Raw genomic sequence first — 24,219 nt, forward strand, 5'->3', positions numbered from 1 at the left:
TTTTCCAGTTCATGCCAGATTAGTCAGAGCTGAGCAGATGTAGTCAAGGTCTCATTTGGCTGGGCAGTCTTTGGCTTTCAGGTAGGCTTCACCCCTTGATGGACATGTTAACAGAGAAGATTGTACTGTGACTGTCCATTAGCATATCTTTTGAATATGATGGGAATATAATTTTCTACTGCAGTCTTCAAGTGAGTGGACAGACTGGTATTCTGGTTTTGAGATGGATCACTACATGGGTTTTTTATCTGAAATAAACACTAATTATTGTATTTCTTCAAGGGTATTATCATAAATAAGAAAAGTAACATAAGCCATAATTAAAATGAGAAGAGAGATGAAATCCACACAGATGGATTTTGTTTTTCCTACTGTATAAGAGAGAAGACCTCTAGCAGCTATTAAACACAGCCTCCTGTGTCCAGAGAGGCAACTGGAGAAAAGTAGAACTGTTGTTGTGTTGGTCTGTGTATGGCAGTGACTGCTCCCTAAAAACCTGGGGCTGTTCTGTGAAGGAACTGATGCTCTGAAGACCACATTAAAAACAGCTTCAGGAGTTCAGTAGAAGTGGTGGTGTGTACCTCAGGAGCAGATCTGTTGCCCACACACTGTGGGTGGTGCTCCTGCATCAGCAGGGCCCACGCAGAGTGAAGATGCTGCCTGTGTGCCTTATTCCTGATTTGCTGAGAGCACACAGTCTTTCTGCCAGTAGTTCCCTCTTCAGGTAAGAGTGCTCAGGAAAATGATGGCTATAAATATTTAGTGACTTCCCCGAAATATGAGACTTTTTAATACATAGTCTTCACACGGGCAAAAAGTAGGACAGATCTAAGTGTACGGCTCTGCAGATGCTAATGGGATCACCAAGAAACCATTTCTGTTTTCCTTCTTTAATGTCTATCACATTAAAGAAAAAAAAGGGTAACTTCTGCCTTCCTCCTAAATTTGTACTCCTTGACCTTAAAGAACAAAATCAGAAGTCTGGCAAGGCTCACATTATCAGTGCAATCCAGTTGGCTAATTTGCAATCCCTTTCTCATCAGATTGGAATATTTTGTGGAACTCAGTCAAAAGCTAGATGGGAATCTGTTTGCCATGCCAATGCAATTACTATTATCAATTATATTTGTAGGATTGTAAAAATCCCATGTTTGTCTGAAGAGCTACATTTCCCATAAAATGATGCTGGCAGGAATTCATTAAAATGCCATCATTTATAGCTTTACTGCCTTTGTCCCATTGTAGCTTTTCAATGACGTTGCCAGGAATCTTTATCAAGAGTATCTAGCCCACATGCCTGGGTCATTCCTGTGACTCCTTTGAAATAATAGCTCCAAGCTTCACTTTCTCCTCTATCTTCTGGAGTTTTCTATCACTTAAAATGCCAGATACGCTTGAATGTAAGGGGATTCCGAGTTTTTACATTTAAGAGCTCTTGTTTGTTCTTTACTAAAGAGTATGTGAATTTAATTGTTCATAAAAGGTGCAAGCTTGTCAATAAGTCTGAATTCAGCAAGAGAATTGAGGAGGTTTTTTTGGAGGTCTTTTAGAGGTTTTTCTGTGTACACATCTCAATCTGATGTAAGAAAATACAGTATTTTTCCCTTTAATAAGCTACAGCATAGCCTAGCTGAACATGCATATTTTTTACAGCCTATAGTAAATTGTTTTTCTTGCTACATTCTTGTCTTTCTGCCCTTTGCAATGTGAGTAATACTGGCATAGTTCACCCAACATTCAAATTTAGTAGTCTGCATTAGAGATGATGTTTGAGAGAAGGAAAATGTAAATAACACAGCTGACTATGTGGGCTTAAACCTACTTAAGTCACAGAACACTTCAGTCGGTTTAATAGAGTTTATAAAACAGATAGGAAAGGCAAAACTCACTTAACGTTCAACAAAATGCAGGTTTAAATTTCTCACTGAATAATTTTATTTTTTTATCAGCAAAAAGGTTTTTGTCCCAAATCAAGATTTCCTAAGTATATCTACAGTCAACATTTCAAACATTTAAAATCACAGGGGTTAGCCATCAGTGATACAAAAGTGAGTCTTTTTTTTTTTTCCTCTTTTTTCTTTAAAATATGCTGAAATTTTGCAGAAAACTGATAGAAGATCTGTGTGGAAAAAATGAGTCTTTTTTGACCGAGTCCAATTTAAGCTTTGGCTTGGTCTGTGTTTAAAGTCACTGTGAATGTAGTTTAGATCTTTCACTGCTATGCAAACCTTCTTTGATGGCCTACCAGCGTAACTTGACCATATTGAGGAGCTCCCCATTTCGAATGGAAAAAATGAGAGATCACACTATGTACCGATATTACTTTACCTACCTGATCTATGATTTTACAGTAGGCCACGTGGGTCAGGTTTCTGTCTGAAATGACTGGGAAACTGACAAACTAATACAGGCTCAGCTGGGATTCTTCTGATGCAGATGGCTTCCCGTCTATTGGTAACTGCACTAAGACAAACGTTACTTTGCACTAGAGTATAATTAACATGTTGGGTGTTAACTTGGGAGTTTCATTTTCCATTTCCTTTGCTGTACTTACTGCATAGAATCACTTGTAATGTCAACTTTAGTCACCGAGAAACTCAGGAGGCAGATACTAGATTTCTAATTTGCGACAGGAGAGACAAGCACTTGACGTTTTATGTAGATTGGGGGGTTTTATTTTTTTAAGGCAGAAATATTTTCATAGGGTAAATAGTCAAATACATAGGTTAGAAGCTTGACCACCTCCACTAAAAAAAAGCTGTTTCTGCTGTGGTCAGCTCTGGAAATAATTGATAATGTGCATCCCCAGTTTCAGAGATACTTTGGAATGTGAACTGGGACACAGGTTATCATTTTTTCCTCATTTTACTTTATAATCATATATATATATATAATCATATATAATTTCTGTCCTTCTAGGTCCAGTTCTTTTTTACATATTTTTAATAGGCTTTTTTTTTTCTGCTTTATTCCTTATTATCTTAGTGATACAATAGTAAGATGCAAAAGCTGTGTATGAGGGGAAGGGAAGGAACTGAAGGCAGGTTAACCTTACTGCTTTTAAACCAAACTCTCTTCTGTAAAGGTATTCTAGGACACAAAACCTTACACTGATAGATACACACAAGCATTCTGTACCATCCAACGCCTACTTTATTTTACCTTTTATTGAAAAGACCCACCAAATGGTGTTTTACTCTGAGTAATTACCTCAGATGTTTAAAAGGAAGTCTTCATCAAAAAAAATTTTGTTTTTTTAAAAATGCACGTTACTGTGGCAGGCAGTCACCTACCCCTTGCTAAAAACGCCTACTGTTTCCTAAAATAATGACAAAAGGTTTTCAGCATTGCAACTATTAAAGCACAGAGTCAAAACCAGAAAATGTCATGTGGTTTACTCGCTGCATCAGGTATTTACTGCCATTCAGCATTCATGAAGGCAATACTAAAAAAAAAAAAAAAAAAAGACGACAACAAGTGGACGTTGGGTTTTACCAATTTTATTTCTAGACTTTAGTTTTTTTGCTGGAAACTTGTCTGTTACAGGTCTGTTGGTGAAAATGTGCATTTCAGACCAGTGATGCCAAGAAGTACAATATAAAAATGTACAAATCTGAATTGCTTGCTTACTACAGATTGTTATAATAATGTGACAAATAAAGCATCTCTGTTGGCACATGAACCCACTTAATCTGGATTTGGCCTTTTAGTACATACAATATTTTTAAAGAAATTTGCAGTACACACTGCCACTCAGTGTAACACATAATATAACCAACAAGCACTAACTCAATAATCATGTTTGGTTCAGGGACACAGAGATGCCACAAACAGAAGTGTTTTATGAGGTAAGCAGTAAGAAATGTTCCTGAAATTTGGACAGAATGTATCCAGTCCTCCTGGGTCCTGCGACTGCTAGTAGCATTGCAATGCTTTATTTATGCACTATGTAGGATCTTAACTGCATTTGCCTCAAAATGAGTTCTAATTCTGTTTTGGTTTAGCAGCATACAGGCAACAGCTAGATTATTCTTCAGCATACAACTCTGTTAGCTGGCTTATTTATGAGATTTACAGGCTTTTTAAATTAGCATTATGCTATAATTAAAAAAAAAAAAACAAACAAAACAAAAAAAAACCCCCTAGTATATCATAACAGATTAAACACACAAAATACTTAGAGTTCCAGAAGATAACCTATCATACCAAATGATGTGTCCCAACTGATGGGAAGCCACATCATGTGGCATACAAGAGTTATATTATAATGCACCTTTCATATATCAATGTGGCTAATAACACAGCTTAAAACTACTATGATAATAAACCCCAGATCAGACAAAGAATCCAGCTTTATAAAATGCATAACAACAAAAAAACTGACATTACTTGATCTTCTGAAATGTCTGCTGTTTTTAAATTAATGCAACCTAGTTGCAAATCGCGAGACCCATTCAGAATAACGTTCGATGCATTTCCGTTTGCAGTAGAACTATGAGGCACTGTGTACGAACATTAAAACCTGGTCTAGACACGGTTAACTGAAGTATGAGGTATTGTGAAACAGGAACCTTTTTGGAATAGAGCAGTAATCACATTAAGTAAAAATTGATCACATAAAAAATCTACAAAAAAATGATGTCAATAATATAATTTTCTATGAGAAAATTAAAACCTATAACATGGCAGTATATGACATTGTATAACAAAAAAAAAAAACTGATCCACAAAATAGCAGCAAAACACAATGACAAAGATACAGAAAAGCAATGTTAATTTTTTTTTTTTCAAACCATGCTGGGAATTTATCCATAGCAGCTCAATAAAAATGGAGCATCCACTCCTTTTCTTTTCTCTTTTTCTTTTTTTAATTTTAATTTTTTTTTCTTTTTTCCTTTTTTTGTTGTTTTTTTGTTGTTTTGTTTTTTTACAATCAACACCTTAGCGGCAGTTTTCTCACATACATTTCACCATCACATTCTCCTCGAGCATCAACTTCAACAGCTATGTCCACGTCCCTTCAGCTACTTTCTAAAATAATAATAAAAAGATACATAGCCAAGATGTGCAAATTTTCTATTTGTAGCTAAATAAAAAAATGGGGCATATACTGGAATAAGAACTTCTTTCAAGTACTCCAATTTTCATATCTATTAACTATGGCGTTTTCATGGTTAGACTGCTTTTGAAAAATGTATAGAAGGGGCCAAATAGACTGCTTTGTTTCGGGTTTGTTCTTTGAAGCGTGTCCTTTTTTCTTTAATAAGCTGTGTTAAAACTGCAACATCAAGGGTAGAAAGATTTTTTTTTTTTAAAAAGGGGCGATTGCATTATTTTACAAATCATACTGGCCTTACGAACATCCTCTGCAATAAATATTCTTTTTAGCCTTAACTATAAATTATATATTTTAGTGTTTAAAAACCTTCAGTTGTAAAACATCTAGCGACAATCCTTAAACTATGTGTCCTATATGTGAACCTTTAAGGCCCCTAATTTATAAAGATGAGTTGGCACCAAAGGATTTCTAAACTTCAACTTTTCTATAGAAAAGGATAGGAAGATATCCTGGCAATTTGTGAATGCAATTTCTCTCACTGGAACACAACCTTCGGAAAAAAAAAAACCACCTCTCCTCTAACACCATAGTTAAATGCACTTGCTTTGCAATTCCAAGTTTGCGAACAAGCACTTATATATTTCCAAACCATTCCATTAAAAAAAAATTCCCACACAATAAAAGAATGTATTTCCTATATCTAATGGACTGAAAGTGCTTTGAATGGAATGGTTTTAGAATATTACAAACAAACAAAAAAAAAAGACTAAACTGTGGATTGAACCTGACCATAATTAGGCTGAATATCTGTGGGGTCAGACCAGCATTTTACACAGGTAACTACAAAAATATGAAGATTACAAAAATATAATATATTATGTCACTATTTCGGTTTCTCTTTATAATAGAGTATCGTATGAGTAGTACATTGGCCTTTCCCAACAATGCTAAGCTGGAACCCTACAAATGCCTTATGCACAGGCAATCCACAGGCACAAAAAAAGATTAACATATAATAATGCTGCATACTAACATACACTAACTTATGGGTTACGTTAACCATTTATAAGGTGAAGAGGATAAAAAGAACCTAAGGAAATAAAATAAACATTTACAGATGAATTATAAAGTGACTAAATGCATAAGCAAGCAAGATACAGAAAAGCCTAGAACTGCGTTAAAGCTATGCTTTTTAAAGAAAAAAAAAAGAATATTTCATTTACTATCTAAAAAAAAAAAACCCTCTTCTACTTTAAAAATGGTTGGTTGGTTGGTTGGTTGTATATGTAAGAAATCAAATCTAATACCTCCCCTGGAGACATTTTGTGTGTTAATGCCTATTTTTACAACATACAGACAAGAACACTTTAATATAAAAACTAGTTGATTATTATTGTATAAAATCCTCTATTTTTGTAGCACAAACCCCTGGGGGTAATGCAAATACTATTTTTTTCTTTTTTTTAAGACAGTTTTTGGGGTATTTTTTGTTTATTTGTTTGTTTGAAGTCACAGATGGAAGGGAGACAGAGCAAGAAAAAATATAACAAGACTGGTTTTCCCTTCTGGTATAAAAATGTCCTGGAGAAAAGGGTTTCTGGGGGGGAGATCCTGATGCTGATTCCTTCTCAGATGCCCTTTCTTTGTCTGCTTTTCTCGCCAAGCAAACCCATTAGAAGAAGTCCTCTTAAATGTTCACATCTCGCACATCAGTAGGTGTGCAGGAAAGGTCTGCTTCATCCTCTACAGTCTTTGTTTCTGAAGATACGTTGTGCTGCTGTGCCTGACGTAGACTGGATTCAAGGAGGGATTCAATCTGTTCTTGGCAGGCTCGTAAACAATCCTAGAGAAGATTAAATGAAAGGAGAAAAAGACGCAGGGTCCTTTAGAAAAACAGTAAGAACACAGGCCAAATACCATTTCTTGAAAAAGCAAGAGAAATATAATCAAGTTATCTGGGAGGGCAGCATACCGAAAGGAGTGTGGGAAGAGCAAGAGAAACACTGAATAGTGAACGGATTGAAGAGCTGCCCCATTTTCTGCAGGATGCTAGCCTGGATCCAGACTTCAGCAACTAACTCTTACCATCTTCTATTTAATGGCCTAGGTGAGCATCTCCATACATGGTCCTCTGGACAAACCATGACTCCCATTTTGTTGTTAGTCTCAGCCCATAGGTCTACGACTGAGTATGATGAACTCTCCACTACAATGACAGGTGTAACTAACCTGGGCAGGACCCTGACACAGTAAGATGTAGCTTGCACTACTACTTTTCTGCCCGGGCTCTTAACACTTCAGCAGTTCTGTGAAAGTCCATTCATCCTATCTTTTACCTCACTGTCCTTTATACCTTTTGAAAAATAGGAACAGTCTGACTGGACAGCAGTGTGAATCAATCAAAATTAAATGAGTGGAGTTGCAAAGACATGAAACTGGGCTGGTTGGTCCAAGTATTGCTGATGCTGTAGTGATTTCTACTTTTAACACAGAAACACTTCAGCAGTACAGTCTACTAGAAGTGATGGTCATAAACAGTGATTTTCCCAGGCTGAGTTCCAATAATACAAAGTTCTCAGATAGAAGTGCCGTATATATATTTAGATGTACATGCCCAAAGTTGCCTGCCAACTGCTGCTATGTCCAGCAGTGGGCAGCTCAAGTTAGCTAACTGATTTCTAACTCAGAAAGCATCTGAACAGAAAAGTGCACCAGACTGACCCCAAAATGGAGAGATCCTTCAGAAGCACCACTAAACACCTTTGCAACCATGCATTACAAGTGCTGCCGAACTTTCAGTTTGCTACCGCACTTTCAGTTTGCTACCACATCCACCTTGAAATCTCAGTCAGGGTGAGATCTCTTTCCTTTGCTTCAAAAGCATTTTCTCAGAGCTGAATGCGCACAGAATCCTACTGAGTGTTTAGGAGCGTGCGCAAGGGCCTCACCGCTTGCACAGACTTCGGTGTGAATTAAAAGCGTAAAGCACCAAGCAGCATCACGTCTATGGTGGGGAACGGTAGCTTCCCCCAGCCATTAAACCATACCATGAGTAGATATATCCAATTCTACTTATCGATCCACAGCAATTAGAATTGGAGAAGGCCTGTGAGCTCAACCTGCCTGACTTTCTGCAAGTTATGGTTGTGTTCTTCAGAGACATGTACATCCATTGCAAGGACACAGAAATGGTGCCTTAAATAGGCAAAACAATCACACTACATTTTGCCAAAATTCCTCCAGCGTGCTGTTTACTCACATCTTTATAACAAACATCGTAAGCTTTTCCCCAATATATTTAACTCTGTGTATTAAGGACTTTGAAGTTTCCTTTCAGTATTGCCTTTTCTGATTTAACCTATGACATGCGTTAGCCCTTGCGGTGAACCCAGTCTTCCATGATAAATTGCCGTCAAAAGTGTTAGGATGTGCATGACTGAGAATGAATGTTGTTTTCCTGAGAGGGTGACCTGCCTGCTGTTTTCTTTATTTCCCAGTTTCAATTCTGCCTTCATTCAGAGGCTTCTTGTGTGATCTACCAGCTTTTCACTGATTCCACTACCACAAGAATCTCCTCTGCCACCAATAAGGGCACATGGCATTTGGGGTAAAATAAGATTAGAAACCCAAGCAAACAATTCTCTGCAAGTCCTTTCTGAGAGAGAGGGAGGTTAATCCTACCTCTAAGCAGATCAGACCATCAGTTACAGCTCACTGAAAACACATAACCTATGACCTTTTCTGGTTTAAACCCTAGTGTAATATTTCCTCTTGACAGAGACACACAGCGTTTTAAATGACAAAAAGAAACGCCTCATATCCTAAAGTCATCATGCCTTTGGCTCCTACATACCTCTGGCCTTCACAATAAGATCTCTGTGAAGTCCTTTCACCCCTTCCCAAGATATGACGGATCAATCATGACTGTAAGGCTTCTACTTGCACGTCCTGTACCATGTACCTCAGTCACACTTGGAATTAGATACATTAAAAGAGTAGTACATGAGTACAGGTTTAGGTTATTTTCGGTTTTACAAATCCAGGCACTTTTGAGGATACTTCTATTTTAACAATGTAGCATGTTCAGTCTTCAAAATGGAAAGCCAATTTATTTTCAGAGCAAAACAAACTCTGCTTGCCTTTTTTTTGGGGGGGGGGGGGGATTGTTTGGTGGGTTTTTTGTGTTTCTTTTTTTTTTAATCCTACCATTTGCATATAGCATGTTTGAGCTCTGAAAACTAAAACCATTGAAAAGAATTTCTATAAATACCTATTCTTCTCCCTCTGGAGTCCAGTCATGAATAATTACATAGAACTATATAATTTAAAGGTAATTTTTGACCACAGAAATTTTTTTTCCTGTGAGATTCTCAGAGTACAGCATGTTGTAACTGTATTTTTTTAAAACATAATCTTTACAATTTATTATGAACAGACTGTGTCTTAAGCTACAGTTGAATGAACAGTATTTTTTTCATGTTTTAGGCATTTTCGTTCAAATAATTTCGTATTCAGATGACTATTAGATGAATAGTTTGTCTGCAGGAATGTATTAGAGCTAGCAAAAATAACTGCAAAATATAACATTCACTGCAAACAACCTCACCAAAGCTTTTTTCGTTCTCAGTACTTCTCAACACTGAAAACCAAATACAAAACTTGTGCATTACTCTGGTAACTTCTCCCAACAACTTTTCTGCTTCGCTACCCAAATTTTCAATGCCCACAGTTTGTTCAAGGTCATAAACCCTTCCTGGATTAATTAAGCTCCTCAGTGAAAAAAAAAAAAAAAAAAAAAAAAAGACTTGCTAGCTTAACTGATGTGGTCAAATACCTTTAACACACACAGAAGACATGATCAGACTCCAGGGTCAGATACTAAAGGAAACAAACAACAACAAAAAAGAAACTGCTTGGAAATCCTTTGTTACTGCCTGACCCGTTCCGGATAACAAGCACATGTTTGAAGGTGCTTCTGAGTAGGGGCAGGCAGGAGATGAATTCCAATGTACTAACAGACAGCATGGAAACCCAACCTAATCTAGTTTAGCAAATTTCTGGCCTGGAAATGAATGTCAGGTAAAATTCAATCTGTTTGGATGATGGGGTCAAGAATAGAATGATGGAAGACAGCCCAAGACTTCTAATTATGATTATCTGACTTCTAATTACCCCTGATCAAAGGCAAAATGGGAAATTGGACTCCTACCAACGTAAACATGAACAATAAAGGAATTCCAATCAGGTGATACTCATTTTACTTTAGATTCAGCTTTCTTTGAGACTAAAGGTAAAAAAGTGTAATTATATAACCTGAAATCCAACAGACCAGCTGCTCTAGCTAATAGATAATCAGGGAGAATGTTAGCCATGTTATAATGCATGCTCTTAATATTTCAAGACAATCCAAGATAAAGCATATTCATTTGTGTGGTCTGACAAGGGGAACCATCACTGTGGAGTAACAGACTTCATATCCATGCTAGTGAAATAAGGTAATAGGAATAGCATTTGATACCGTGGATCACATAGGCACATCTTACGGGAAATTCTCCATGCAGGGGAATCATGCTATGTATGAAACCAAGCAGTTTTCTCTACTCAAAGCAACAGTAGTGAAAAATGCTGCTCCCTTATTCCATTACAAACACAACAGTATACAAATACATAGGTATAATTTTATGATGTTTATTTTCTGTAGCAACCTATACAAAAACCTTACTTCTCTAACTCTAGCTGCTCTAACACATGAATATACTTAGCAATGAAAGCTGGTGGGGAACTACTTCCTTTTAAAGCTCTTAACTTTAAGTTCAGGTCATACAGATTGTGGCCTTGCAATGACTCTGGACAATAAAAAAGAAATAAGCAAGGATTCTCCTTCTTGCTAAAACTACTTCTTTTTTCTTTTAAAAGAGCTCTGTCATCAACTAAGTCAAGTCACATAAGGACATGCTGTTGTTCTGCAAGATGTGAGAGAATCTACTTCAATGCTTTGTATGAGGAATTATTAAATAATGTTTTTGTTTGAGTCAGATACTGTCAGAACAGATAGCAAGCCTACTATTTTTCCTCAGTACCTGCTTCAAATATCTCGCACTGGATAGTGGCCAACCATACACTGAAATATCTACATTGTTCACAAACTGACTAAAAGCATTACACGTACATACCAAACTGAGCAGCATTTTATTTCAGCATTTGAAGTTCTTATAGTATTTAACATTTCAGCACTGGATCCATATTACTTTAGCTGCAGTAATATAAATGGCAAAAATAACGTGCTCAATACCGAGGCATTGTTAAGGTGATCAAAGTAATAAGCTGAGATATTGTATTTGTCAGCAATTGTTTCACCTAGTCCATCAAAAGTAAAATATTCTTTTGTGAATAATTAGTTATGATGCATTCGACTTTCCAGAAATCACTCAGTCCTGTCAACAAAGTCCAATTATGCAAACCTAGTTTTGCAGTGTCTGGACTAGTACAGTTCTCTATGTATTTAAATTATTAACATGTAAAATAATTTAACAGCATCTCAAAGATTCTGCCGCTAACCACAGAGTTGTCTTTATTTGACTCATTGTCCAGCACTTGGAGACCTCACAAGAACCTTTTTAAAGCATCTATTTATTGGTCTTCCACATTGTTACAAAACAAAGCTCAACTCTGCCCCAACTTCACACACCATTATGACATGGATCATTGACTTTAGGTCTTCCTTGTAGGCTCCCTTCCTGGCCCATTCACTCATGAAAGGTTTATTGCTCACTAGTTACTGATGTGCATCTCCTGGAAGCTGCAGGGCAAAATGAAGAGTCCTGTGAGGACCATCTACCTTGTCAGAAAGTCGTGGGACAAGCATTTGTTCCAAAAAGGAATTCAATACCAGCTACTGTGCAGGTCTAGCACGTAATAAACCAAATTAGATCATTAGAACTCTTTTAAGAAGGGCTTTTTCACACCACTTGGCACAATAAAAGGCCTCAAGAATGGTCAAAGATAAGGTCAGAGATACCACTAGGTCTCAGTAACTATTTCCTCGTCTTACTTTCAAAGTTTTGTTTTACATCGACTCCTGGTTTAATTACCTACAACCAAACACAGACTCTGCAACGTCCTAAATCGATGCAGGGTTTCCTTTGCTTTGTCAGATACGCCTCTCTTACAAACATTAGAGCTGGATGTGGCGTTCCTATCAGTGAGCTGCAGCAGCACAATCACAGATTATTAATGGATATAACAACAGCTAACTAAATAACTAGGACGGACACAAGAGAACATGTTCAAAAACCCCACTCTGAGGTTTGACTTTTATCAAGATTTACTGTCAGATTAGCTACTATGCAGTAAGCAGGCATTCATTCTTAAACTCTAAGGCAGGAGATCAACCGAGAGAGAGTCACTTACCGGATCACATTTGATAACTTGTGATAGGAAATGTGTGAGGCATTGATAGGAGAGGAAAGTGTTAGTGTTCCCCAGATGCAGGCCTTGCACAGCTGCTACCACACTGCCAGCTGCGATCATGGAAGGTGGGTTTGAAATAAATTTAATATCTGTATAAAGAAAGAAGAGAGAGAAAAAAAAAAAAAAGACTGAAATGATTGCTTTAGGAGAAGCCTGCCCATACACATACACTCTTCTACCAGCATGGCTTCAGCTGCCAACTCTTGCATCCGAATAGGTAGGGAAAATTGTGAGCAGAAAGGTGCCTCCTGCTCGAAACTGTTACAGGTCCCAACCTGTAAACACTCATCCACATGAGCAACCGTACTTCAGTGAGTAGCCCTTCCTAGCGCTAAGCCTGGGGGGCCATTCATCACTTCGGGGTATTTTTATCATAAGGCCCCCCCCCCATTCTTCAAATGTTAAAATACTTTGCTCACTGGGTCAATGGCACTATACATCTGAGAAAACCTGTTCACATTCTTAAGTGTTTCGCGTTATCAGATCCAAGGTGCACTCTGATATTAAAGGAGTCCTCGGGCCCTTTAAAGCAGAAACATTTGCACTGACGTTTGCAGGAATACAGCTTTAATGAACAACATCAACAAAAAGAAAGAAAGAGAAAGACTGCTTAACCCTGTCAGGAGGCAGATAATCCATATTTAAATTAAGGTTTCATCTTAAAAATGCTTTGTCTCAACCTAGTCTCTTGTCAGTGGCTGCCATCCATCCTGGCAACAGGGATTTAATGTAAATGTGGCATAACTAAGTGACGGGGGTCCCAAGAATTGGCGGACAATCAGTTACATTCTGATGTGACACCATGCTGACAAGAGGCTGGGCCCCCTTCCAGACTGCATTGCTGTAGGTCTCTCCACAAAGCCACTCCCATGATTCCTTAAGGGGCTATCTCTGCCATTTAGCATGTTTTTGGTTTGGTTTTTGTTTTGTTTTGTTGGGGTTTTTTAATAAGAATAATCCACATTTTAATGCCGAGACTCTTTCTGCTGAACAGGAATGTGTTTGATCCGTGGCAGTGTACACCTTGGAGGAGAATCAGAAACAAAGGAAGTAAGTGGCACAAGTAAACGTCTAATTTTGTGAGGAAGAAAGGGAAATGCCACATTATACACAAGAACCTGAGATACATTCCTTCAGCTTTTATCAGAATACAGCTTCCTCTGGGTTGAAAAAATATAAACCATCTGTCAAACCCTTGAATGAAATCAAAGGAATGGACAGCTTAGAGGGCTCAGTGGAACAGTTTAAGTATTAAATCATGCATCTCCTTTATTATGATAAAATAACTTTTGTGTAAATGTTTTACCAGTGAAACTAAAGACTTTGGGACTCTATGAAAGTCCTCTCTCTGAATCTATTCATATACCTCTGACACTCCATTGTAGCCCTGACCAACACCCACCTTCAAAGGGGCATTTTGCCCAGCATTCTATGAATCTTCAAAATTAAACTGGTAAGATGAATTGTGGCCAAACTTTTGTGATGCACTGCCAGCGAAAAGGCAAGCTTGATCTAAAGTAATCTCATTTATATTACCGTGCTTAAAATAAATTTAGTTTATCCCCTTCTCCTAATCTGCCCATTTCCGGGCAGATATAAATACACCCCACCTTCTAGCAAGCTTCTGTCATTCCCCAAAATCAAAGTAGTCCAGACTGCTTATTGACACTATACACATTCCAAAGCCAGTCCCCTAACTGAAATACTGATATGCAGTTGCAGGTAGGCTTCAGAAATGAGGGATTTCAGCAGGCAAGCATGAATTCCACCAAGATTGGGTTGCTCAGAGGGGTACGGTGGCAGCGCGTTTGCGACACTATTTACTGAGCTCCACAAACAGAACATGACCAAAGTGTGTCAGTTTAATGAGTCTGTCCTGACAGGATCACGTTTGGGATTAATATTTGCGTTCTTCTTTTAAATGGAGCAGTAAACAAGAACATGAATTCATAGTCACACCCTCATTCTTTCCAAGGTGGAAAAGTGATAATGAAGTTTAAATGACCAGTTTGTGTCTGTCCCTATAACCACTCCAGACAAGCAGCATGGACTGCCTTTTTGTTGCGACTCAACAAGGAATTATTTGTGGCAGAGGCCACTAATTTCAGCATATTAATCAGGGGGCCCCTCTCGCCTGTAATTGGATGCCCCCAAGTGAAGAGTGTGGCATCATTGTCAGCCTCCATCGCCTCATCTTGCGCTATTGAGCGCTCAGGAACAAGGGGGCTTCGGTGAGATGAATTAGACCTGACACAGCCACAATGGGGTAGGGGGCCCCATCAATTGAAGCACACATCCCCAGTAGCCTATCTGAGACTTCATCCAAAAAGAATAAACAACTTCAGCGTTGTTAAAAAGAGAGAGAGAGAGAGAGAGGGAGAGAGAGAGAGGAGGGGGAGGAGAGAGAAGAATGCCAGCCACCCTGAAGGGAGGACAAAGCAGGCATATAGGCGCTGCAGCGCTTTAAAAAAAATTCCTAACAAGGCGAGTCACCCCTTTTCCTTTTTAAATGGAGCAGCAATTCCATCCGTCTGGAGAGCTGGGGGCTATGAATGAAAATCTTTTCATTGAGGCAAATCAAAACTGCGAACATAAATCACTTGCTGCAAGATGCAACAGGTTCCAACTGGTCACATACCTTGAGACTCCGAATTTTATAAAGGCCAGAGAATAGGAGAATTGTAACACGCTTGTTTCAAAGGGGGATCTTTCTTTCTCCATCCGAGAGGAGGAAAGCAACAACAATAATAGCAATAATAATAATATAAAAGGAGCCTGGTATGTTTTGATAACCAGAGGAACATAATGAAATGCTGAAGCTCCAATATTTGTTGCTATTCATTGTTATGCTTGTATAGAGCTGCAGTTCTCCCTCAACACTGGTCTTAACTTGGGCCAAAAGAGGCCTGCTTCCTTTTGAGCTCTCCCTGCCTTGCTCGGCCATGCCAAAGCCCCATTCATTAAGCTCAATTATGTGTTAACTTCAAACAACCCCTGGTAATTTTTTTTTCTTTTTCTCCCGAACCTACCACAGCACAAAGACATCCTTTGGTGAAAATGGATTTTTCAAAACTAAACCAAATCAAACAACTCCACTTCTACTAGCCAGACAACTGAAGAGGGAGCTTAGAAGGAATTCCCCTCAACTTCACCTTGCAGTGTAACCTTCTCTTTCTGGAGCAAACACATACACACTCATCTACAAACACTTCCACAGTCTCCACCTTGTTAAGCCAACTGGAGGAGATTTTATTTTCTAAGCAGGCACTATTTTGCTGCCTTTTCTTAGGAGACCCTCCTTTACAGTAAAGGACACAGGCTGTACTTCAAGCAAAGGATATACTGCACTTGCCCCTGAGGCCACTTAAGCGAGTGTCAGTATTTCCAGTGGACTTTGGATTGGGCCCCACAGCATCCAGGCAGCACAACGCATTTGCAGTCCACCTAGGTTCATTTTGGCAAGGGGAAATACAACACAACCCAGCAACAGCAAAGCAAAGTCCAGATGCTACTTAAGCCACATGTGATCTTCACTAGCCAACAAAGGAGTCATGAGGAAAGCAAGAGGTAGAGAAAATCCTGACATCCAATAATAACAATAAAAATATCGAGCCTAGTGGCAGCCTTCCTGAGCGCTCCTTCCCCAGGCAATACTCCCTCCCAACTTCAGTAGGGAGCTGAAGAGGGCCCCAGTTCTGGTGAGCTCAGTACCGTTTTTTTGAAAGCTAAGGAAAACTCCCAGAACATGGTTCTCATTTACTGATCCATTCTCCAGCTGTGGCATGTAGCAGTGTTAAATAAAGGCTCTGGATGTGCTTCCTAAAAGAAACGTAACAACACCGACAGTAGATCAAAGTACTGGACTCTTAGCAAGTCTCCAACCTTTGAACTACTCTTGTTTTCATCCCTGTCATTGCCAACACAACAACCTAGGTTAAACATCCCCATATCCAAAGGGGAGGCCGGGTAGCTGGTCTTTTTAGCTAACAGCCGAGGAAGCTTCAAACTTAGCAAATCACGCATTCGGAGTCGCAGCAGCCTTATCTGGCAGAATCTGGCACGGAGAGTTACGTCTGATTTTCCCAAAATGTTGCTGCAGGTAGTCTGAAGGCTGTTTGAAGGTTGTAGCGCTCCGAACACCGAGCATTATTCCAGGCAATCTAACTTACGAGCTGCCCGTTATGCTGATGTGAGGCCCAAGATGAAGAGCAAATTTCTCTTTTATGGCTTGGTCGTTCTATCTTTAGGCCTTGCAGTAGGGCCGATTCTGTGCAATAAAATTTTTCTTCTGAGTGCCTGCAATCTTTCGTCAATCTTTTTATACCAAATCCATCTCTGGAAAATAAACTACACAACATTAATTTGTGCCATTGACCACACACATCCCACTGAGGTTTTCAAGTGTGGATACCTCTTCTCAAGTCCAAATGCAGGCTTGATCTCTCTTTTTAGCACAACTGTTACTGAATATTAACATTTACTAAACCACTGTATCTCCTTTACACTAAGTTTTTATCAGTGTCAACAGAGTGTCTGGCATTCCTCTTTACGTGCTACTGCAAAAGAACATTTGCTTTGGCTGCTTTTTCTTCCTTATTCTTTTGCCATTCCTGGATTGGTCTCGCCATACTAAAAGAAAACGCGCTGAACACATTTTGTTTAAACAGAGTGTCTTCCTTCTAGAACTTCTTTTGTCCCTGCTCCTCCACTCTGTCCTGTGGGAACAGCGAGATCTGGAGAACAGAAAGGCTCTTCTAAAACTTTTTTTCCTTCCCACTTGCTAGGGTTCAGGGGGTAAAGCCGGTACATGTACAAATGCATACACACAGTCCACACGCAAACATGGAACTTCAAAGAACCAGCGCGCGCGCACGCACGGTGCCCTTGAAACCAAAGATCAGGCCTCTGCAAACCTGGCCTAGCGAACAGTCGGCGTCTTTGGAGGCCGGCCCTGCACATGGCTTCAGCACAGCACGTGGTCAGAAGGGTGCAGATGGCAGCGGCTCGGTCCTGTGCCAGGAAAGCCTCTGTGCCGCGTGGCCCTCCTCCAATCCACCAGCCACCGAGGAGGGGGGAAGAGGCAACTTGAAGAGGGAAGTTTTAAAACCCCCACGCAGAGCTATTCACAAGCAGAATCTCCCTCGGCCTTTAAAAACTGTCTTAAGAATGAATCCACACGGGGAGGGATTCCCCATACGGGCAGTAAGCCTTTTGCAGCCCCCACACAAAACCCGGTGTACAGAGGTGAAGAAATCGTGCCACGCTGAGCTGCGACTCCACGGCTAAGCTACAAAGAGGGGGGTACTTTTCCCTCCCTGACAACACCACACACTCAACTCAGAAGCGAAAGATCTTCTGAAGAAAACTTACCTCTGCAAAGTAATCCACCTTCTGCAAACAACAAGGGGCAATAATCGGGGCTTAAGCTACCTCCCCACAGCTCTGGGAGCTCGCTTTAGACCACAGCTACGGGAAGCTTTACAAGCCAGGGGGTAGGCGCGTGTAGGGGAGCAACACGCTTTGCTTAACGTGCAGGGCTCATACCTGTAGCGCACAGAGCCACAAAAGTCTGAGCATGTTTACGGATGATCTGCTTGGTGTCCTCTGCCAGAGGCATTTTAGTAAGGAAATGTTCAATGAAATCGTGGGGGGTCATTGCAGCCAGATTCCATTTCAGCTTATTCACCAGAAGCAGCTCCATTTGCTGCAAAGACAAGAGGGAGGGAAGGGGGAAGAAGAGAAGAGGAAGGAGAAGAGGGAAAATGTGGTTAGCTCCGCTCACACACGGTCGGACGGGCCGTATCCGCAGCTGGGCGAGTCAGCTCTCAGCCGAGCCCGCTTCCCCGACCGGGGGGGGTGGGGGCGGGAGTCCTCCCGCGGCGGAGCCCCGGCTCGGGCGGGGGCCGGAGGGCGCCGGGCCGCCCCCCGCCGGGAAGCGCCCGCCGCAGCCCCCCCGCGGGGCCGCCAGGGGGCGCCCGCGCCGCGCCCAGCCGCGCGGTGGCGGCGGGTCCGGCCGGGGCAGCCCGAGGGCCGCGGCCGGGAAGCGGGGGATGGACGGACGGACGGACGGACGGATGGACTGACTGCCGCCCGGCACGGCCCCGGGCCCGCGCCCGCTCCCCTCCCGGGCCGCCGCCGGGGCTACAGCTCCTGCGGCCGCGGGGAGCGGCTCCCGCCTGCCGCCGGCACCCCCGCCGGCGGGGAGGCAGCCCCCTCCCGCCTGCTTGGTGTCGGGGGGCTCGCTAACCGGCGGTTTTGGTTTGGGTGTTTTTTTGGTTTTTTTTTTTCCTGAGGTGATTAAACGTGAAATTACCAGTAATTCGTCGGGTCTAATGGAGTTATCTGTATAAATGCACAGTTTTTCTGCGGTCAGAGGAATAGTTTCCTTCATTTTTGAAGCCACAAACATGCAGGTAGCTCCGAGCAATTGCAATCGGCTTTTCTTGAGGGGTTCAAACGACAAAAATCTGTCCAAATAATTCATAGCCAAGGGGAAAACTTCCTCTTCGCACTTCTGCTCCTCGCAAACCTGCAAGAAGGAGAGAGATCGTTGAAGAATAATTTGATACAGGCGAAAGCCAGGCTTGTCCCACTGCCCTCGTCTTCCCCACCCCCCCACCCCCGGGCTTTGCAGGGCAAGGTTGAAGGAGACGAGGGGGAAAAGGCACTTGGGGGAAACGGATAAATAAGGGAAAAACAGAGGCATCAAAGAAAATGAAAGTCACGAGTGACAAAGTGAGGAGAAATGTGGCGTTAGAAATCCGCAGGCGATTCATGGTAAAAAAAAAGGGGGGGCGGGGGGGGGAGATCGAAGAGAGGAGGTCTGTCCCCATCTTTCCAGCCCCTACAAGAAATTTTAAAAAAGGAAAGAAAAAGGAAAGCGGAGAAAAATGCGAGCCCCCGTGTCTGGGAATGGGGTGCAGAGCCGGGCTTGCCCCCGGATTTATTTATTTCGCTTTTATTTTTTCATCTAATTTGCCGTTGTGCTGCCGATTCCTCTCTCTGGTCGAGACACAAAGGTGGCGTCCAGCCTCATTTCCCCAGACGTCATCTTTTCAAAAAATATTTAAAAATATAAAAAAAATTCTTCGAGCTCTCAAAAAAGGTTGAAAATGAAGCGGCGGGGGTCCTTTACCGAGCCCCGTGCCGATGGTCCTGCTGGGGGGCTCCGGGGAGGCCCCCCGAAGTGAAATTCACCGCCTCCCTCTCTCGCCCTGCAGCACAGCCGGGCGCGACATTTCCCTGAGCGAGGCAGGGCGCTGCGCTTTCAAAAATTAATTAAAAATACATCGCGGGCGCCCAGGGCTTCCGAAAAGGCATGAAAATGTAGCCCAGCTCCTGGGGCTCCCGCTGGGAGCCCCCCCAGACGTGTCCCGCCAGGGACGAGGCCCTTTCCAACTCGCTTTTCCCAGGCGACCTTGCAGATCGCCGCCGCAGCACAAGCATGCCTTTGAGGGGTGACCACAGCTCGAGCCTCTCTTCGCGCTGAACAAAGAAACTTTCACCCTGCAACTCCCCCAAGAAACGCCGGAGCCCCTCCGGCCGGTCCCCCTGCCCGCAACCCCAGCGGGGTCCCCCGGCCCCCGACCTTCTTCCCCCGGCCCCCTTCCCCCGCTCCCCCCCGCAACACACACCCTTGGCTTGCTCCCCGGGACTTTCTTAATTTTTCTCCCGATTAATAAACACTTTTGCTTTGCAAATAAAAGAACAAAGATGGCGCATAATACTGGCACGGGCAGCCACTTGCATACGTGTACAAGGATATTAATTTAAAATAAAATCCCCAGGAAAAATTAACTGGCAGGCTTTCCCGGCGGCCCCGCACCGCGCGGCCGGGGGCTCGGCAGCCGGGGCCGCTCCCGGCGGGGCGGAGGACGGGGGGTACCGCCGAGCGGGCCCTTCTCCGCGCTCCCCGCCGCCGGTACCGCCTCGCCTCGACGGCCGGAAAAGGTGCCGGGGCAGCCCCCGACCACCGACGCGCTGTGCCGGGGTGGGGGGGGTGGGGGGTGTCGTCCGCCGCCCCTCCGCGGCGGGACCCGACTGCTGCAGCGGGGATAAAGAAGCGGCAATAACGGCGGCAGCGATCGTAACCCCGGCCCGCGTCCCGTCGTTACACGCGGGCGTCTCCGAGGCCAGAGCAACGTGTGCCGCGCCGGGGAACTTATTTCGGGGGGGCCGGGGGGGGGGGGGGGGCCGGGAGCGGCAGGAGATGGGGGAGCAGCTCTGCGGCTTAATTCATTTCGGTGCCGAAGTTTGCAAAGAAAATCCCCGAAAGATACAAACCTCCAACATCCAAGTGGCAACTATTTTCCTCATATATGGCAAGATTTCTTTCTGCACGCACTTGAAGTAGGAGACGGAGGGCGAGCAGGTCTCCTCCGCCTTCAGCATTGTCTGCAGCACCCTGTCATTGAGGAGGTTGGCATCTAGGTAGGCTCGTCGGATGGTGTCCACCTCGCAGCACAGCAGCTGATGTTCCATGTCTGCCTCCGTCGTCTCGAGTCAGTTTTCTGCAGCAGGACTGAGTCAGTCGCTCGCTCGCTCTCTCTCTTCCCCTTCCAGGAGTCCCTTGGATGCTGCTTCTGCTACTGCCGCTACAGCCCTCTGGAGGCTGCAAAACTTTCTAACTTCCAACAAAACTCTCCTGTATAGTCCCTGTGACGTTACTGTTGTTAAGCAGAGATCAAAGCACGAGAGAGAATGAGAAAGAGAGAGAGAGAGAGCCAAAAGCAAGGGGCAGAGCCCTAAAGCCATCCCATAGGCTTCAAGTCCTTCCCCTTTGCTTAGCTTATAGAGAGCAGGGGTTTAATGCAAATGCAAATGAGACAAGGGCTTGCTTTCTTCAAGGGCAAGGGAGAGGTGGGGGAAACCCAAATTGTCTCTTCAGTGTATCATGCATAATTTTAAAAATGGAGCGAGTTCTGCAGTGGGAGCCAAATGATGAATGGGGCTAGGCCACACACAGACACGCAGGGATATAAATACAAGGAGACTTGGTTGGTATTATTTTACTGGGGGCGCCGGGGAGGGGGAACAGGGCCGCACCGGCGCGTCGCTGTTCGTTATCAATTATTATTATCATTATTGCCATCACCGATGCGTACCTGCGATATCTGTCGTTCCAAACGGCGTGCTCCCAACCTGAACTCCCGGTCTTTGTAGCTGATCCCAAGGGAAAAGCTTTCTCCCACTTCCTCAGCCCTATTTTTTCCCAGCCTAGATGGTCATGCTGCACGCCAGAAATTTTAAAGGAATTGGGGTCTCCCCCTTTCTGCCAAGCCAAGACGGTGCTTTTTCTTCTCTTCCCCCTTTTTTTTTTTTTTTTATGTCTTTCCTTTCACTTTAAAGGTTTTACCCCCCAAAAGGCGCACGGAGGTGGCAGGGGACAGGGCGACAGCTAACCCGAACCGCAGCTGGCGGCAGCGCACGCCGGGCAGGCCGCACTCGGCACCCCACCCCCACCGCTCACAGCCACCCAGAAAAAATATCCCAGCAGAGCAGCAAAATGGTGGCCAGAGCTTCCTCTAGCACCTAAAGGGAGATGAATCGGGGGGGAAGGGGAGGGAGGGAGGTGCCGGCAGCCGCCGGAGCCTGCCGGGGCCTCATCCCACACGCCACGCCGCCAGGACAGCCTGTCCACGCGTGACGTGCAACGGTGGGGCCCCACCGTAAATAACTCCCGTTCCCCGGCTGAACTGCCTGTACCTGAAAACACTTTGCTTTGCATTGTTTCTAATTAAAGAGTCTCTTTTAAACTCCTCGCTTCTTGAGGGGCTGATAGGGGAGCTCGGGGCCCGCTGGAGAATAGCGGAGGCGAAGCCAATGCACCCCTGCATGGGAGAAACGACTTGTCCTGCACCAAAGTGGAGCGGGGAGAGGCGGGAAGGCCATAAACTGGGGTTCACACTGCCTTCTGCCTGCCCGCCCCTCAAAACCTGAGCACTGGGATCAACCTCTGCCTCGGTGCTTTAGCATCACCTGGGCGCAGCACCGATAGCAGGAATACCTACCGGTGGTACAGCACTCGCGGCAGCATCGCCAGCAGGCGTCAGGGCAGCGGAAGGGCCTCATGGCCGCTGGAGGACATGCCGTGGAGTCATATAGCATCTCTCCTGCATGACCTGCGGGGAAAGCAGTGCCAAAGATCACAGGGCATGTTGTTGCACAGTTGTGTGTTTACGTAATCTCTTTGCATGAAATATCTGCCCATCTTTCCTAGTTTACCGGTTTGCTTGACCATTTGTCTCCATTTTGTCTTCGTCTGTTAGGAGGATGTCGGAGGCCCGGGGGATCTCAGTTCCCCTTGCGTGCCGCAGCCCGTGAGGCGAATCTGGATGGTTTCTCAGCGAGGAAGCCGTCCCCTGCCTGCGTCCCTCCGCCTGTCTATTGTGCTTCACTCCCAGGACGCGCACTTCTGTTTTCACAACTTCACTTGGCCAGGGAGGTTTTAATTTTTAATGAAGAAACACGCCACGAGCCTGCACTCCCAGACTGGAATTCGGCCTGCCCGCGATGCACAACTGGGGGACCCTATTTAATTGACTTCCCTGCACACCCCCAACACCTTTCTAGGGAGCAGCTGCTTTGGGGGCGCAGGGAAAGCGCTTGGGGGAGCCAGTCCCTGCCCCCTCTCCTCCCCAGGATGGTGCCGGCGCTTTGCCTCCAAACATTTGATCCTGGCCACGTCGCCCGAGTCGCCCGGCCCTGCCCAGGCGCACGGACTCCCTCTGCCAGCCCCGCGCAGGGCCATGCCGTCGCCATCCTCGCCCTCCCGGTGCCTCCCGGCTGCGGTGGGCTCGGTCCCCCCCCCCCCTTCAGCACGAGGCCGGTGTTTCATTCATAAAAGCTCCCCGGCGGGGCGCGGGGCTCCCCGGCGGGCGGGCGGTGCCGGCGGCGGGGAGCGGCGCTGGCCCGGGGCCCGGGGGGAGCCCCCGGCGGGCGGCGCGGGGCGGCGCGGCCGCAGGAAGCGGCCATTAGCGCGAGCCAATGGGGGCGCCGGGCTGTTACCAGGCGGATCGGGCAGATCTCGGCGCGGGGCTCGCCCGGTCCCGCCGAGACAAAGGGGACTGGTCAGAAGTGCGAGAGCCGCGGCCGCCGGCCCGGCCCCCGCCTCCCCCCGGCTCGCCCCGGTGGCAGCTCCGGGCTCCGCCTCCGCCCGCCGCACCGGCCGGCCCCGCACCTGCCCGGGCCGGGGGGCGGCGCCGCCCGCCCCCGCCGCCGGGGTCCCGCCCCCGCCGCTACCTGCCCGCCGGCGGCGGGGCTGCGGCGGCAGCGGGAAGGGGCTGCGGCGGCGCCCGATCCCCGCCTGCGCCGCCCTCAGGCCTGCCCCGCGCTGCCGGCTCCCCCAACGGCCCCCGGGGCAGCGGCCCCCGGGCAGCGCCGGCCGGAGCCCGGGGATGCCCGCCCGCCCCGGGGTGCGTGCTTAACGGGCGTGCCGCCTCCTGCCCCGCTGCCTAACGCGCCCAGCCCGCGGCGCTCCCCGCCGCTCCTGCGCGGCGGCGCTCCCGGGGGCGGGCTGCGCGCTGCACCCGCCGCCGCTCTCGCCCCGGGGGCTTCCGACGGCGCTTCCTTCCTGCCTGCCTGCCTGCCTGCCCGCCCTCCCCTCCCCTCCCCTCCCCGCCTCGCCTCTCGCCTCGCCTCTCCCCTCCCTCCCCTCCCCGCGGCGCCCGCTGCCGGGGACGCCGCTCCCG

At 45.2% G+C, this 24,219-nt stretch overlaps 2 protein-coding genes across 8 annotated transcripts in view; one reads left to right on the top strand and one right to left on the bottom strand.

Annotated features, from left to right (window-relative positions):
- Positions 1-18,143, top strand: part of LTO1 (LTO1 maturation factor of ABCE1) — a 32,641-nt gene extending 14,498 nt beyond the window's left edge. The window contains exons 5-7 of one of the 6 annotated variants that reach the window (XR_012775825.1): positions 7,224-7,308; positions 13,524-13,579; positions 15,564-16,845. Coding sequence is in view for 5 of the 6 variants with exons in the window: in XM_075501995.1 (XP_075358110.1) it covers positions 13,524-13,579; positions 15,564-15,634 (127 nt within the window). In the remaining variant the exon portion in view is untranslated. Of the gene's footprint in view, positions 1-8; positions 4,139-7,223; positions 7,309-13,523 lie in introns of those variants that run through there. The other 5 variants (XM_075501991.1, XM_075501995.1, XM_075501994.1 and 2 more) reach the window with 5 other exon arrangements.
- CCND1 (cyclin D1) lies at positions 3,485-23,591 on the bottom strand. Of its 2 annotated transcripts, none has more exons than XM_075501988.1 (7): positions 22,754-23,578; positions 22,540-22,650; positions 20,813-21,195; positions 18,843-19,058; positions 18,074-18,233; positions 12,470-12,618; positions 3,485-6,902 (listed from the first exon to the last, which is right to left on the bottom strand). In XM_075501988.1, exons 3-7 carry the CDS (start codon positions 21,008-21,010, stop codon positions 6,747-6,749), a joined length of 879 nt encoding a protein of 292 aa, XP_075358103.1. In that variant the 5' UTR covers positions 21,011-21,195; positions 22,540-22,650; positions 22,754-23,578; the 3' UTR covers positions 3,485-6,746. The 2 variants fall into 2 exon arrangements, with proteins under 2 accessions (XP_075358103.1, XP_075358104.1); XM_075501989.1 differs by lacking the exon at positions 3,485-6,902 and adding an exon at positions 11,114-11,858 and having other exon boundaries at positions 22,754-23,591.
- Positions 23,592-24,219: the final 628 nt, after the last annotated feature.

This window comes from Mycteria americana, chromosome 5 (assembly GCF_035582795.1).
Source record: "Mycteria americana isolate JAX WOST 10 ecotype Jacksonville Zoo and Gardens chromosome 5, USCA_MyAme_1.0, whole genome shotgun sequence".
In the NCBI taxonomy this organism is placed as follows: Eukaryota; Metazoa; Chordata; class Aves; order Ciconiiformes; family Ciconiidae; genus Mycteria; species Mycteria americana.

Excerpts from the sequence above, each read along its gene's own strand:
- CCND1 (XM_075501988.1), bottom strand. The coding sequence starts at position 21,010 with ATGGAACATCAGCTGCTGTGCTGCGAGGTGGACACCATCCGACGAGCC. Across the intron at positions 18,234-18,842 it reads TTAGACCCGACGAATTACTG|CAAATGGAGCTGCTTCTGGT; the intron begins GTAATTTCACGT and ends TTGTCTTTGCAG. Across the intron at positions 12,619-18,073 it reads TGTGGCTCTGTGCGCTACAG|ATATTAAATTTATTTCAAAC; the intron begins GTATGAGCCCTG and ends TTCTTTATACAG.